Below are 15,147 nucleotides of genomic sequence, written 5' to 3' on the forward strand. Positions count from 1 at the left end.
TCCAGATGTTTTGGGTGTAATGTGCAGCTTCTGTTCTTCATCTTCACTGCTTCACGTGAGCTGAATGTGTGTGTCTGACCGAGCTGGAGTGTGCTGGGGGTCGGACCGGTCTACGGCGGGGTCTTCAGGGCGGTCAGCGCTCGGCTCCTGCTGGACGTCTTCTTCACAGTCGCACCGCTGCTGGCCACTAGTCTCATGGCTCTCCTCTCCATGTCAGCTTTCTCCAAGATGAATTCCTGTGAAAGCGTGAAGAAGGAAACGTGTTCTTGTCTGAGTTTCTGATCGTGTGCTGAAGGACAGCTCTGACCGCTCACCTTTATCATGTCCATCATGGTGCAGGTGTCCATGAGGTCTAGAGCTCCGTAGTGACTCAGATAACACTGCTCCGCCAGGTTCTTCACCGCGATCAATATGTTCCCCACCTCCTCCACCTGCCACACACACACACACACACCACTGTTAGAAGGTTTCTTCCTCTACTCAGACTGTATCTGATCTCGTGTTCCTCTCCAGACGTCAGGAGGAAGTCTCCAGGACTGATGATCCCAGCACACCTGGTCTCTGGACTGGCCCAGGTGCATGTGGAGCATCATTTCCAGCTGTTTGTTCCTCTCTTTGAGTTGATCCAGCTGTGTCTGCCGCTCGGACAGCTCCTGGTTGGTCATCTGTCACAACAACAGAAACGCATCAGTCTTACGCCTGTCATACACCGCACAACTTCATGAGGAGTTTCTTCAGGGCCCTCGGCGGATCTACAGTGTGTGTCGGTGAAGAAGAGCACTTCAGTCTGGATGTCTCTGAACAGACCCTCACATCTGCTTTCATCACATACCAGTTTAAAGGTGTTGTGTTCCTGTCTGAGGGACTCCATGTGGTTCTGGCTGGACTTCATCTCGTCCGTCAGGCTGGACAGCTGCTGCAGGAGGTCCTGTCGGCTGACGGTCAGCGTCTCGTAGCGTCTGATGATGGGCGTCACCAGGTCCGTCCCGCAGCCCACATACTCTACACAGCACAGTCCACTAATGGTCAACAACACTGGACTTTTAGATCCGTTTGGTTATTAACGTCTAAATGCATCATGATGCAAACACATGAGCAGAGTTCTCAGCTTCTCCAGTACAGTAGGACTTGAAATGAAATGAAATGTGGAGGAGATGACTGACAGGGCAGTTTAAAAGTGTCAGGATACTCGTAACTAAACCGCGTTCGTTAAAGACACAGTAATGATGTTAAGCTTGCCCACTACTCTGCTACACACTCAAAAGTATGAACTTTTCTTCACCAAATGAGTACATGCAGTTAGGCCACAGTAGAAGTAGAATTGGGACAGAGCTGAAGACTAAAGAAACAAGCCCTGAAGAGATGTTCTTACTGTCTGGAAGTAAATCCAGAGTTTTCATCAGAAACTCCTCGAATATCTTGTATTTGTTGACTCGCTCTTGTAAAGACAGACGCCTGTTGAACAGAGAAAGCAGATTATAACACTTTGCTTGGAGGTGATCAGTAACCGTTGGACTCGGAGGATAGTTACCTGGTTTGTAAGTCCTGGAGTTGTTTGGAGAGTTCAGCTTTCTCCTGTTCTCTCACTTCATTCTGCTCTCTCTCCGTCTGGTATTTCTTGAGCGCACGGCGGCGTTTCACCTCGTTCTCCTCCACAAACCTCTCAAACTCTGCTGCCCTGTGTTTGGTCTGTGAGAGGAGCGCTGGAGTACTTCAGACACATTCTCACAGCTCATATAAGAGTGAGATTCACAAACATTTCTGTCTGCTGAACCCCACTCTGATAAAATATAAACGGGACATACTAAATATTCTGAAGACCCATTATAATAGTTAGATTAGTTTAATATTTCTGCAGGCTACAGTGAAAAACAATCATTCAAGCCCTCAGTGACTGTCAGGAGTGTAAGAGAGAGTGTGTGTGTGCTCTTGTTTTTGTGTCATATCAGGACACAACTCTGTATAATGACATGGGTATGACACAGGTTTTACAAGGAGAAAGTGACTTATGAGGACATAACCCATGTCCCCATTTTTCAAAACGCTTATAAATCGTACAGAATGAGTTTTTTTGAGAAAATAAAAATGCACAAAGTTTCCTGTGAGGGTTAGGGTTAGGTGTAGGGTTGGTGAAGGGCCATAGAAAATACAGTTTGTACAGAATAAAAACCATTACGACTATGGGATGAACACACTTTTCACAAAAACAAACATGTGTGTGTGTGTGTGTGTGTGTGTGTGTGTGTGTATGTGTGTGTGAGTGAGTGAGTGTAAGAGAGAGAGAGAGAGAGAGTGTGTGTGTGTGTGTGTGTGTGATCAGGGGCGTTGCACTAAATCCCAGGTAAGATAAAACATATTCCAGACTTTTCAAGGGCCCTCTCTTCCTTTGGGGCCCTGGTAATCAGTACTGGTTTTACCCCCTGTGTGTGACCCTCACCTCCGTCTGTCTCTGCTGGAGCTGGGCTCGTCTCTGCTGAAGGGTCTTCATGCTCCTCTGAACCTCCTGCCGTGTGTCCATCAGCCGTGTGTCCACTGCGTCCACCTCAGAGCGCTTCTTCAGGACTAGTGTGGTCTGCAGCGTGTGGACGCCGGTGTCCAGGAGCCCGCTGGAGGACTGCAGCACACACACACACACACACAGAGGGGAGTGTTGCCAGGGTAATGTTACTGCAGTGCTCGGGACACTCGAACACTCACCTCTGTTATCACCGGGATGAGCTTGATGTGCTCCTCGATCTGCTCTCTGTGGTGACAAAAACAGCAAGGAGGTGCAGGCGTCAGTGACGTCAACAAACTTCCGGTCCTACCATGACCGCTGTAACGTTACCTGTGCTCCTCCAGCTGCGTTACAAACACGTTTTTCTTTTTGTGTTCGACTTCCAGCTTCAGAAGAGCGTCTGCTTTCAGAGCAGCGGAATCCATGAGTGCTTTACGAGCAGCGCTACGACCGGAAACACGGAGAAACACGGAGGAACGGCGACGGAGCTCCGCTGAACCGAACGCGCTTCTGTTGCTCGGAGACCGGACGCGCGATGTTGTCATAGTAACTGAGCGGAAGTGTTCGTGTCGCGTCATCAGCACGGCTCTACACAATAACAAATGAACGGTATATCAGTAGGTTATCCTTGATTCTCTGAAGCACGCGACCTCTGACCCGTGCTGGGCTCCATCTGACATCAACACACACATCTCAGTCTCATCTCCCATGATTCACTGACTGTAATTGAATTGCAGTGATTGAAGGGTGATATTTTGATTGATTTCATATTTTAGCATCATTGGCCAGGACTGTCCTCTGCTCCGTTGAATACTGTAAGCTGGTTGATCGATTTCACTTTGAGGACACACACACACACACTTCTGCACAAAGTTTGGATAAATTCAGATGCTTTAAAGTTTCTGAAAAAAGTCTCTTCAGCTCAACAATGCTGCATTTATTTAAAAAAAAAAAGTTTAATATTTTAATGATTTAAATCATCTGTTTTCTGTGTGAATCTGTTAAAGTGTAATGTATTTCTGTGATGCACAGCTGTATTTTCAGCATCATTCCTCCAGTCTTCAGTGTCACATGATCTTCAGAAATCATGAAAATATGATTTACTTCTCAAGAAACATTTCTGATTATTATCAGTGTTGGAGTTTTGGTTCCTTGCCGCTGTCACCTCTGGCTTACTTAGTTGGGGTCACTTCATCTACAGCGATATCATTGACTTGATTGCAAATAAATGCACAGACACTATTTAACTGAACAGAGATGACATCACTGAATTCAATGATGAACTGCCTTCAACTGTCGTTTTGCATTATTGACACACTGTTTTCCTAATGAATGTTGTTCAGTTGCTTTGACGCAATGTATTTTGTTTAAAGCGCTATATAAATAAAGGTGACTTGACTAAACTTGTTGAACACAGTTGTGCTGCACAATATTTCTGTGGAAACTGTGATACACTGCCATTGAAAAGGTTGGAGTGAGGTTTTTTAAGAAAGATTTTTTTTATTCATTAAGGGTGTGTTAAACAGCTCAAAGGTGACAGTAAAGAGATTTACAATATTACAAAACATTTCAGAAAAATTGTGTTCTTTATAACTCTCTATTCATCTGAGAATCCTGAAAAATAAAATCTATCAGATAATTGCAGTCGTGGTGAGGAGAAGAGATTTTTTATCAAAAACAACTTTTAACACTAGTGTATTGCAGATGAAGTGTTTTCTTTATAAAGCAGATAAAGATAGAGACGACTGATTGATGACGCGTGAGACACTGCTTGAAATGCAAGTCAAACCTTTTCATGGGTCTATAAATGTAACATCGGTGTACACACACAGACGGAGGCCTCAGTCACCTGTGTGTGTGTGTGTGTGTCTATAACCGTACTGTTACTGATATTGAACGTCTGGCCACTTCATATATCCTGTCGTCATGAGTCTGTGTTAGTGAAGCTAAACAGAGTATGTCCATAAAAGGCATCATCTGGGGGATCTGAACATCACACACACACACACACAGACACACTGTCTCTCTCTTGCACACACACACACACACACACACACACACACACTATCTCTCTCTCTCTCACACACACACACACACACACACACACTCTATCTCTCTCTCTCTCACACACACACACACACACACACTCTCTCTCTCTCTCACACACACACACACACACACACACACATCTCCCTCATCTCACAGAAGACTTCAGAAGATGTGAATCTCTCCTCTCTTGATCATATCCTCAGACTGCAGCTGTGGAGTTGTGTCCTCTGTGTATCTGTGTGTATGAGTGATATATCTGAGTATATCTGAAGGATTCTGTCTGGATCTCTGTTCAGAGCACACTCAGGCCTTTGGAGCATAAAAATGACTGATATTCATTTAGAGATCAATTTTCACAAGAAAATATGATCATATGTGGTAATTCGACTAATTTTAATAAAACAACATTTCAGGAAAATGTAATGGGATTTTCCAAACTAAAATCATACTTTCTGTGAAACAGGACACTGATTTGATTCATGACAGCAGGAGTAGTGTGTTTATTACACTTCTGAAGACAACAGGTGAATAGAGAAATAAACTATATATCATATTCCTTTCAAATATTATTATTGACATCTTGCAAATTAACATAATTTGATATAATATAATCTTCATAGTTGAGAATCATCTTTATTAAGATGAAAAATCACTGATTGATGATTTTTTTTTTTAAATCCCTTTTTTTTTGTCTTTTCATGTCTATTGGTCTTTTACTTTCTTTAGTGTCCTCTACAAACATAGCATAACACATGAATACTATATATATTTTTTATTTTCTTATGTAATGACATGAAAAATACTAATTATTTTCTGGTAGTCAGGAAGATATTTACGACATCAGGAAGCTTTTGAAATATCATTAATGCCCCGTGGCCTATTTCTAAACATGTAACATATGCAAATCCACAAAACCCGTTTCCCTAAACATTCTGAGCGAGACAAACAGCAGAACAGCTCTTGAGCAGTGTGTGAACACAGATCATCATCAGTCTCTGAACAGAGTCTCTCTTCTTTCCTCATTCCTCACGGATTCTCTCAGCTTATCTAGTATTCTCTGAGCTGGGCGAGTGGGTAGACAAATAAGGGAAACTCCTGGCCTCACGTGTCAAGACGGAGCTAAAACGAACCCAGCGAACAGCTGAGCGCTCGAGTGTGTGTGTGTGTGTGTGTGTTCATTCCCAGGCGCGCGCGGCTCGAGCGTCTTTGTCTGTGCACGCGCGCTGTGTGATAGCACCAGCATGACACGATTCTCTTACTCCGAATATATCGCATTATTTCGATCAAATGACATTAAAAGAAACTCGCCGCCGCAGAAAATATCATCATCTGAACACGCTGCACACCGCGAGGAGGAGCCGACAGAGTGAGTCCTGTGTGTGTGTGTGTGTGTGTGTGTGTTTACTATCGCAGTTAGCTCATTGACAGAGAACAGATCTCAAATGAACAGATTTGAGTTTATGACCTGCGTGATCTTCAGATGTCCTTGCATCGGAGCGAAGATTCATGTTTCGGAGAGACCGGGGCTAGTTGTCACACTTCAGTCCAGTCAGTATTTGTGGGTTGGTGTTGCCTCTGTAAATAAATACAGTAATAAACACACACTGTAGTAAACACACACTGTAGGAAACACACACTGTAGTAAACACACACTGTAGTAAACACATACAGTTATCACAGAGACACTCGGAGAGCGATATTGCCGGGCATTTGTCCGGTGGGGTAAGTTGTCACGGTGGAATTGCTGTTAAAAAACAAACATATTTTTATTTGGCCAACTGAGATATAATACTGTTATTAAATAAAGTAAATGACACGCATGGGACAACTTGCCCTGGTCAGCCATGTACATGACCCTTGTCCTGAAAGCTCAGCAGTGTTCAGATCTGTCTTCATGACTGATTCTGGTCTTATTGTGTCTGTGTGTGCTTGTTTAGTTCACTTAATACTCAACATATATTGCAGACATGTGATGATAATGTAAATGTAGTCTGGATGACAGAACTGATGAAAACTGTTTCCATTCTAGACCTTTTTTTTTAAAAAGCACAAATGTTTATGAGATGTGTGAGAACTAGCCCCTGGCTCCTCTGTAACAGACAAACACATAGATGCTTTAAAATGACACAATGTGCTGTTTCTTCTAATGCTCTTGATGGCCCAGAGAGCGTTGTGCGGTCAGACGATCTGAAGCGTGTGACTCAGACTGTGACTGGACGGCTCTGCATGAAGCGGCTGACGGCGGACACACACACAGCGTTCAGGCTCTGCTGACAGGTGAGAGTCGAGCACACACACCTGTTCAGCAGCTGTCTGAAGTGTCATGGGAACTCCTTGTGTCACAAATCTTTCTGAGGAATTTCCAGGAAGACTTGTCAGACGAGTTGAGTTACTCTGGTGCTGTGGCTTGGCTCTTCAGTGTTTCAGTGTTAGTCAGGTTTGGTCGGCTGCAGGGATCTAGCGGGGTGTGCTGATGAAGTGTGTTGTGTGACAGATGGTGGTGTGTGTGTGGACAAGCGCACGCTTCAGGAGCAGACGCCGCTGCTGCTCGCCGTTCAGGGCACACACCTGGAGTGTGTGAGGACTCTTCTGGAGGCAGGAGCCGACCCCGACATCAGCAACAAGAACAAAGAGACGCCTCTTTATAAAGGTGCCTTCACTCTACACTAAACAATAGTGTTGATGTTCACCTCAGTTTAGTTCAAGAACAATGTCAAATAAAGATCTGCTGTGTTCACTCTCAGATCATCCAGGATCAGGATGAGTGTGTGTCTTCATCAGGTTTGTAGAAATGTAGCATTGCATCAGTGTCTCGTCAATGGATGCTCTGCAGTGAATGGGTGCCGTCAGAATGAGAGTCTGATAAAAACATCCCAATAATCCACAGCGCTCCAGTCCATCAGTGAACATCTGGAGAAGACACAAGATGAAACACATCCAGCATTAAGATGATTTTAACTCAAACACATTAATCTATAATCCATAATAACACATCCTCCAGTGAGAAAGTGTTCTGGTCTGAATCAGGAGAGGAATCTGCACAGATCAAGCAGCGTTTAAACAGATCTAAACTAATATGTGTCTGAGACGACAGCAGATGCACTTCTTCACTGGAGGAAGTGTTATTATGGATTATAGACTCTATGTGTTTGAGTTAATGCTGGATGTGTTTCATCTTTTGTCTTCTCCAGATGTTATATAGAGGTTGTCCATGTTAAACTTCTATGTTTTTATCAGCTGTTGGACTCTGACGGCACCCATTCACTGCAGAGCATCCATTGATGAGACACTGATGCAATGCTACATTTCTCCAGATCTGATGAAGAAACAAACTCATCCTGATCTTAATTAGATGAACTGAGGGTGAACACATCTTCAGCACATGTCCATGTTTGTGTGAACTGTTTCTTTAAGGCTCAAGTCAGTTCAGTGTTGATTGTTTAGTTCAGTTAGAGTCAGTCGTTCTGGAGCTGAGTTCAGTAAGTGTTGTTAATCTCCTTCTCCTTCTTCTTCTTCTGTCTGCTGGTGTTTAGCGTGTGAGCAGGAGAGTGTGAGCGCGGTGAAGCTGCTGCTGGCGTTCGGTGCGGCTGTGAATCAGCGCTGTTATCACGGCTGGACCGCGCTGCATGAAGCAGCGAGACGAGACAACCCTGAGCTCTGTGAGACGCTCCTGAGGGCCAGAGCCGCTGTAGACGCCCGCAACGCTGACCACGTCACACCCGCGATAGAAGCGGCTCGACACGGACGCACAGAAGCGCTCGCTCACCTGATCAAGAACGGTGCTCAGCACATGCAGTCATTCTGAGATGCTCTGTTAGTGTCAGTACTGGGCACTTCACCTGGGTGTCCTGTGACTCTGTGTCTGTGTAGGGAGAGCTGCGTTACTATTCTCTGACTACAGCTAGCTCTAAACATGTCAGATGTCTGTTTTAAAGATTTTAAAACATTTTAAAGATGGGTTTAAAGAGTCATCTGTGAGGAAACATTGACTAAACCACAAAAATCCTCCATCAGATCAGATATGACAGTCATCATTGTGATTTCTTCAGATATTAGCCTCGGTTTATGATCTGTTGATCTATCAACAAGGTCTGTGTCTGAGTTATTATTAATATTTTACCCTCACATGAATATAACTAGAAACAAAGACCTAGGACAGAATAATTAGTCCAGTGAGCCGCTATAGCAGTAGATATAAAACACAGAACAGGAAATCATTTTTATTTATAAGACATTTATTCAGAACTATTGCTTCAAACACCAGAAGAGTAGAAAGACTAGAATCGAGGCATGAGCTGTGTTGTGTTTGTCCCGTCAGGTGCTGATGTGAACGCTCAGACGTGTGACGGGAACACGGCTTTAACTGAGGCCTGCAGACACGGTCACACACACACGGTCAAGCTTCTGCTCAGACATCACGCAGACGCCAACCACTCCAGCAGCACCAGACTCCTGCCGCTGCACATGGCCAGCCAGCACGGACACCAGGAGTAAGAGCTCAGTCTAACCGAGAGAACGTGTGCTGTGCTGAACAACAGCTGCGCCGGACACACGAGACGAGGGGCAACAGCTAGAGCTGACCACGTGATCACTGGCACACACAGAGAAAGAGCTGCTCACCCTCAGATCACCTCAGATTCAACAGCGTTTCTTCATCAGTGCAGCACTGCATCAGTGTCTCATCAGTGGATGCTCTGCAGTGGATGGGTGCCGTCAGAATGAGAGGCCAAACTGCTCATCTGAATCTGGAGAGAAATCTGCACAGATCAAGCACTGTTTAAACAGCTCTACACAAATCTGTTTCATCTTGTGTCTTCTCCAGATGATAACTGATGGACTGGAGTGCTGTGGATTACTGTGATGTTCAGTGTTAGAGGAGCACTTTAAAACACTTTAAAACAACCTTAATCTACCAAAGTGCTGTACACAGTTACATTGATAACAGAATAAACACGTCATTAGAGAACCAGGCACAAAACATTAAAAACATGGTTTTTAAAAGACTTTTAAACTCTCTTTTCTGATGGATAATGGCAAATTGTCCCATAGCTTGGGGTCAGCAACAGCAAAGGCTCTTTAACCCTGCATCTCAGTCCAGCTGTGGGAACCAAAAGCCCATGCATCTTCTGTGATCTGATCTGCTGGACTGTGTACTATAATCATCTCTGAGATATGGAGGAGCAAGGTAGTTTAGAGCTTCATACATGAAGAGCAGCATTTTGAACTGAATGCGATACATGCAAATGTTTTTATCAGCTGTTTGGCTCTCATTCTGACGGCACCCATTCACTGCAGAGCATCCATTGATGAGACACTGATGCAGTGCTACATTTCTACAAACCTGATGAAGACACACACTCATCCTAATATACTTTTCCTGTAATAATTCTGATAGTCTTGATGATTTAATGAATCAGTGATGAGTATTGTTAATCTCTAAAACGCTGTCTCTCCCAGGATTGTGTCCTTATTGCTCCCGATCACCAGCCGGGTGAGGATTCGTCAAAGCGGCATCTCTCCACTCCATCTGTCAGCGGAGCACGGCCAGTGGATCATCATGAGTCTCCTGATCGAGTCAGGGTTTGATGTTAACAGCAGACTCTCTCAGGAGTGCTCGGCCAGGTTCCAGGACCGCCGTGTTTCGGCTCTGTACTGCGCCGTCGCTGCCAGGAACACGCGGGCCGCTGCTGTCCTGCTGAGGGCCGGTGCGGATCCCAACATGGACCCCTGCAGCCCGCTGCTGCTCGCGGTGCGTCACGGCTGTCTGGAGACTGTAGCGCTGCTGCTGGAGCACGGGGCCCATGTGAACGCTCCCCTGAGCGCAGGGCTCCCAGCAGTGCTGCTCCACACTCATCAGCTGGACGTCCTGCAGTGTCTGCTGGACAAGGGCTGTGACGCTCGGGCCTGCTTCAGCTGCACACACACACACACCGCCGAACCTGAGCTCAAGGTGCGGACTCATCTCATGCCCTGTGTTGAGCCCGGACTGTGCTGCATCTGAACCTCTGTTTGATTTCAGTTCTGTGACTGGATCTGGTCCTCCTGCTGGAGACACTCGGCCGGGCGGATCATCGATCTGCTGCTGGACTATGTAGGAAACGTTCAGCTGTGCAGCAGGATCAGAGACCTCCTTCTGGACCAGCCGGAGTGGACCAGCATTAAGGAGAAAACATGTGAGTGCACGAGGATCTGTAGCATAATGAATCATTTTACTGACCGCTGAACAGATAAACTATTACACATTTATCATTTAAATGATCTTGATCTTTCATATTTTGTTTTGTACACCGTAGACAATTTCAGTGTTTCAACTTTGGATTTAAAAAGAGGATTTTTTTAGGCACTTTCATAATATCTGTTTAGCTTTTATTAGCTGGTCAGTCATCTAGAAACAGTAGTAACACAAACGTGAACGGCAGCTCCTGGTGGTCAGTTACAGACGAGTGTTGTTCCAGTAGTGTGCCGTGTGTCTCCACAGCGTCTCCTCGCGACCTGAAGCATCTGTGTGGGCTGAGGATCCGACAGCAGCTGGGGCCCCTGAGACTGAGATCTGTGGAGGCCCTGCCGCTGCCGGGGCCCATGCTGCGGTACCTGAGCTGCAGAGGCAGGAGCAGCACTCATCCTCACCCTCAGCATCATCTTCATCATCATCCTCACCCTCAGCATCAGCATCATCCTCAGCAGCGTCAGCAGCAGCTCTGAAGGCAGAGGTCTGAGGGATATTCAGACGGGTGCTCGCCAGATTTTCGTGGATTGTGGTTTATGTATTTATACCTTTTAATTTATCATGACATTTTCTAAGTATTATGTTTGTGCTTGATGCACAGTTTTATGTAGTTTGTGTGAAAATGCTGAGTATGATGGTGGTGATCAGAATAAAAGTGCTGCTTGAGTGTAGGATCTCTGGTCATTGCTTTAATTAACAGACAGTGTACAACAGTCAGTCGTTACCAGTTTTAATCAGCTAATACCATCAGGTGTTTAGTGTGACAACATCTCTAACTAAAACCTTAATAAATAATCTCTACCTCACAGGCAATGAATGATGCAGTTTCAGGAAGGGTTGAGCTGTAACAGAGAAATGATGATGTTTGTAAAATGAACCGCTGTCCAGACAAGCGTTTGTGCGAACTACTGAAAGGCTGTGCTCACACAAAAGCCCTCACAAATCCATATTCTTGCTACATCTGTACTTTAAGTGCGTAAAGGCGAGTGTTCATCGAGAGCAGCTCGTGCAGTAATCGGTTAAAACAGAGAGGAGTCCGCTGAAGTGTCTAAGGCTTGTTAGAATCCGAACACACTGAACACGGAGGAGGAGGAGGAGAGCGCGGGCTTCGTCGGGATCGGTTTGATCACCACGTGCGCGCTGGAGCGCTGCTGTCCGGCGCTGAAGCTGTGCGCGGGCTCAACGCGGCTCCTGAAGGGCGCGTCCGCGTGAGGCAGAAGAAAGCGGCTGTGGAGCGCGCGGTACGGGAGCGAGCAGCACGAGCACGCGCAAGCCGCGCTACCGGACAGCAGCGGGTTTGCTTTCGAGTCGTCAAAAACCATCTTGCGTTTCTCGTCGTTCACCGCGGGCGTTCTGACGTGTCCGGTCGCGCTCGCGTTGTTCTTAAGGAAGCGCTCCAGACGCTCGCGGGTCCCGGATGAGGACTGCGGCTCCTTCCAGAAGGACGCCGGGAGCTGCCGCTTGCGCATCGGCATCGGTATCTGTCCCTGTCCCGAGCGCGCTTCGTCCTCCGAGCCGGCGCTCACGTCTCTCCCGGTCCCGGTCCCGCGCGGCGCTTTCTCCTCGGAGAGTTTAGCGAGCGCCGAGTCGCCGTTTCTGTGCGGATGGCAGCGGGGCATCTTGGCGTAGCGGTGCGAGAAGCGCTTGAGCTGCTTCTGCAGGTATTTGCGGTGGTCCACGGAGCGCCTGCAGGGCGCGGATCGATCCAGCGCCGCCTTGATGTCGCTCGACGCCAGATTGACGAAGTTCAGGAGCGTCTTCACCTCGCTGTCGGAGCTCATCATGCAGACCTCAGCGGCACATCCTCACTCCTGTGAAGCTCTGACCTCCAGCTCTAGAGTCCAACAGCCGCAATAATGAACCCCGCTTCGCATCAGCTGAAGTGAGGTCCAGCTCGCCTGGCCTCTGTAATAGCCCAAGCACTCAAAGAAGCTGAATGACTATAGACTCGTGTAGTTATGGTGCTCTCCTGAGCCAATCAGCGACCTCACTCTCCTCACAATGCACCCCAATGAGCCACAGAGATCCCGGTGTCGGATTCTTTGCCACCCCAAATTGTTGTCATGGAAATCCCCAAGGGAAATAGCGAGCAGATGCAATATTTCTTTGTGGAAACGGTGGCCTGATCGTCCCCGCGCTCGCCACAGTCTGTTTGTGATTCGATGGGGTTTGGCGCGAGGGCCCCGTGGCCCTGAAGCCGTCCCGATCTGAAGCTGCGCTCTTCACCTTACAGGGATGTCAGGAGCGGGTTCGGAGGAGGAGGTGCTGAGGAGATGTGCACATAACCATGGAAAGGGGGCTTGAGCGCTCAAGAATCTTGTCTTTCTGTTTGCCCCCTCAATCGAGCCACACAAAAGCTGAATTACTCATTCAAACCTCGCGGGACAAAGGCGGAGGAGCCGGATAGCACTCTCGCATTTGTAGTCAAACATTCGGAGACTTAAATCGAGTCGTCGTGAAAGAGAAAGAGTTAGACAAAGCCCATAGAATTGCCATCAGCAAACACTTTCCTGTGTCATATCAGTGGGTCTCCATGGCTCCTTCTGGCCGGGGGACAATAGCACAAGTTTGCACACTCGAATACTGTCACCCTGCCAACGGAGACAAGGGCCAGAAGCAGGACAATCCCCGCAGAAAGCAGCGGCTCCGCGGGGAAGGGTGCAATAGAAAAGGAGAAAGGGACTTGTGAAATGCTAATTGAGCTCCGTCCCTCATTGAGAAGAGAAAAGAGAGAGAGCAGGGCTACCTATGTGTCCCCCGGCGGAGCAGCTTCAGATGAGAGGGCCGTGAGACGTCTGTCAGGACAGCAGTCCTCCAACCAGACTTAAAATCATCTGAAACCAGACAAAACCAGCATTACCATGAGATAAAACAACTAAAAACCAACAAGTGGCTTGTTTTGATTCATTAGAAGAACCAGGGTCACATAGAATGATCATGAGTGTGAACGCAAACCAAATTCTGAAATGTTCCTATGAATGATTTCTAATAAAGTCCGTATACTCACACATCCTGCGTTATAAACCATTATTCATCTTAAATTCAAGCACAAAGTGAACAAGGGCATCACTTCCACCTGCAGAACCACCACAATTATCCCAAAATATCATCAATGAATATCAGTGATGTTATTATTACAAAAGTAGTTGCACATATAGTAATATTAATGTATATTGTGATTGTCTACTTTACATATTGAAAAACAATATTAGACTAGGCTAATCTTAATAGTGTTTTAGTGGCAAAAACTTAGCTTCTTTAGTTCTTTACATATAAGAACACTTTCACGTCAGTTCTTTATAAATCCTCAAATCTGACAGGAAGACTTCTGTGGGATTTAGGATCAAATCTGATCATGTGTGCATTTTATAAAGGATCCCTGGATACACGAGGAAGAAGTTTGTCACATATAAACAATGTTTTAAATATTTTAACAATATTTTATATTTTAACTCAATATTTTTAACTCTATATTATGAATATATATATTTGTAATACTTTTTGATGCATTAAGGCATGACATTTTTTATTAGAAATTGTAAGAATATGCATATATTATTATTATTTTTTTTCTAAATGCCCAATGGCTGAATGTTGAATGAATGATGCATTCATATAGCACTTTATTGTGTATTGTTGTACACCCAAAGTGCTCTACAGTCATGTGGGGGGTCTCTCCTCAACCATCCACTTGGATGATGCGACAGCAGCCACAGGACAACCGCAGCAGTGTGGAGAGGAGAGAGAGTCATAGAGCCAATCAAATGCTTGGGATAATTAGGGCACAATTTGACCAGGACACCGGGGCTTACACCCTTACACTTTATGAGAAGTGCCATGGGATTTTTTATGACCACAGAGAGTCAGGACCTCTGTTTTTAATCTCTCATCTGAAAGACAGTGCTTGTTGACCGTATAGTGTTCCCCTCACTATACTGGGGCATTAGGACCCACACAGACCACAGGGTGAGCACCCCCTGCTGGCCTCACTAACACCTCTTCTGACAGCAACCTAGTTTGTACCTAGTCCAGTACTGACCAGCTCAGCCCTGCTTAGCTTCAGTGTGAAACCTTGGGCTGCAGGGTGATATGGCTGTGGCTGTAAAATGTGTGCCCTGATGCTCTTCTATGGCTCCTCTGACACAGCTCTATCGCTTCCCTGATGCTCCTCTATCCCTCCCTTAACGCTCCTCCATCGCTCCCCTCACATCTCCTCTATCACCCCTCTGACGCTCCTCCATCGCTCCCCTGAAGCTCCTTTTATGTTCCTTTATCACTCCTCTGACACTGCTCTATCATTCCTCAATCGCTCCCCTCACGCTCCTCTATCACTCCCCCGACACTCCTCTATCGCCTCATGATGCTGCTCTGATGC

At 46.2% G+C, this 15,147-nt stretch overlaps 3 protein-coding genes across 4 annotated transcripts; 1 reads left to right on the forward strand and 2 right to left on the reverse strand.

Moving 5' to 3' along the window:
* Window positions 1-88: 88 nt before the first annotated feature.
* Window positions 89-6,336, reverse strand: si:ch1073-416d2.4 (coiled-coil domain-containing protein 42 homolog). 2 transcript variants are annotated; one of them, XM_052530180.1, is made up of 9 exons: window positions 6,216-6,336; window positions 6,012-6,121; window positions 2,438-2,743; window positions 1,532-1,689; window positions 1,373-1,455; window positions 833-1,002; window positions 555-665; window positions 315-431; window positions 89-236 (listed from the first exon to the last, which is right to left on the reverse strand). In XM_052530180.1, exons 2-9 carry the CDS (start codon window positions 6,036-6,038, stop codon window positions 111-113), a joined length of 1,098 nt encoding a protein of 365 aa, XP_052386140.1. In that variant the 5' UTR covers window positions 6,039-6,121; window positions 6,216-6,336; the 3' UTR covers window positions 89-110. The 2 variants fall into 2 exon arrangements, with proteins under 2 accessions (XP_052386140.1, XP_052386139.1); XM_052530179.1 differs by lacking the exons at window positions 6,012-6,121; window positions 6,216-6,336 and adding an exon at window positions 2,828-3,131 and having other exon boundaries at window positions 2,438-2,614; window positions 2,698-2,743.
* On the forward strand, window positions 5,575-11,413 carry asb2b (ankyrin repeat and SOCS box containing 2b). Its single transcript, XM_052530178.1, has 8 exons — window positions 5,575-5,912; window positions 6,711-6,823; window positions 7,041-7,196; window positions 8,080-8,325; window positions 8,865-9,036; window positions 10,004-10,496; window positions 10,566-10,719; window positions 11,025-11,413. The coding sequence occupies exons 1-8, from the start codon at window positions 5,788-5,790 to the stop codon at window positions 11,246-11,248; spliced, it is 1,683 nt and encodes a 560-aa protein (XP_052386138.1). The 5' UTR covers window positions 5,575-5,787; the 3' UTR covers window positions 11,249-11,413.
* A 73-nt stretch (window positions 11,414-11,486) lies between these two features.
* On the reverse strand, window positions 11,487-12,927 carry LOC127933300 (protein FAM181A-like). Its single transcript, XM_052530181.1, has one exon. It carries the CDS (start codon window positions 12,554-12,556, stop codon window positions 11,831-11,833), a length of 726 nt encoding a protein of 241 aa, XP_052386141.1. The 5' UTR covers window positions 12,557-12,927; the 3' UTR covers window positions 11,487-11,830.
* Between the last annotated feature and the right edge of the window lie 2,220 nt (window positions 12,928-15,147).

Source organism: Carassius gibelio, chromosome A17, assembly GCF_023724105.1.
Source record: "Carassius gibelio isolate Cgi1373 ecotype wild population from Czech Republic chromosome A17, carGib1.2-hapl.c, whole genome shotgun sequence".
NCBI classification, from domain to species: domain Eukaryota; kingdom Metazoa; phylum Chordata; class Actinopteri; order Cypriniformes; family Cyprinidae; genus Carassius; species Carassius gibelio.

What these genes read in the sequence shown, in the direction of transcription:
- si:ch1073-416d2.4 (XM_052530179.1), bottom strand. Translation starts at nt 3,075, where the DNA reads ATGACGCGACACGAACACTTCCGCTCAGTTACTATGACAACATCGCGC. An exon ending in AACACAACACCTTTAAACTG is followed by an intron (nt 666 to 832) that starts GTATGTGATGAA and finishes TTGTTGTGACAG; the next exon opens with ATGACCAACCAGGAGCTGTC. An exon ending in TGGGCCAGTCCAGAGACCAG is followed by an intron (nt 432 to 554) that starts GTGTGCTGGGAT and finishes TGTGTGTGGCAG; the next exon opens with GTGGAGGAGGTGGGGAACAT.
- asb2b (XM_052530178.1), top strand. Translation starts at nt 5,788, where the DNA reads ATGACACGATTCTCTTACTCCGAATATATCGCATTATTTCGATCAAAT. An exon ending in CGTTCAGGCTCTGCTGACAG is followed by an intron (nt 6,824 to 7,040) that starts GTGAGAGTCGAG and finishes GTTGTGTGACAG; the next exon opens with ATGGTGGTGTGTGTGTGGAC. An exon ending in CCGCCGAACCTGAGCTCAAG is followed by an intron (nt 10,497 to 10,565) that starts GTGCGGACTCAT and finishes GTTTGATTTCAG; the next exon opens with TTCTGTGACTGGATCTGGTC.
- LOC127933300 (XM_052530181.1), bottom strand. Translation starts at nt 12,556, where the DNA reads ATGATGAGCTCCGACAGCGAGGTGAAGACGCTCCTGAACTTCGTCAAT.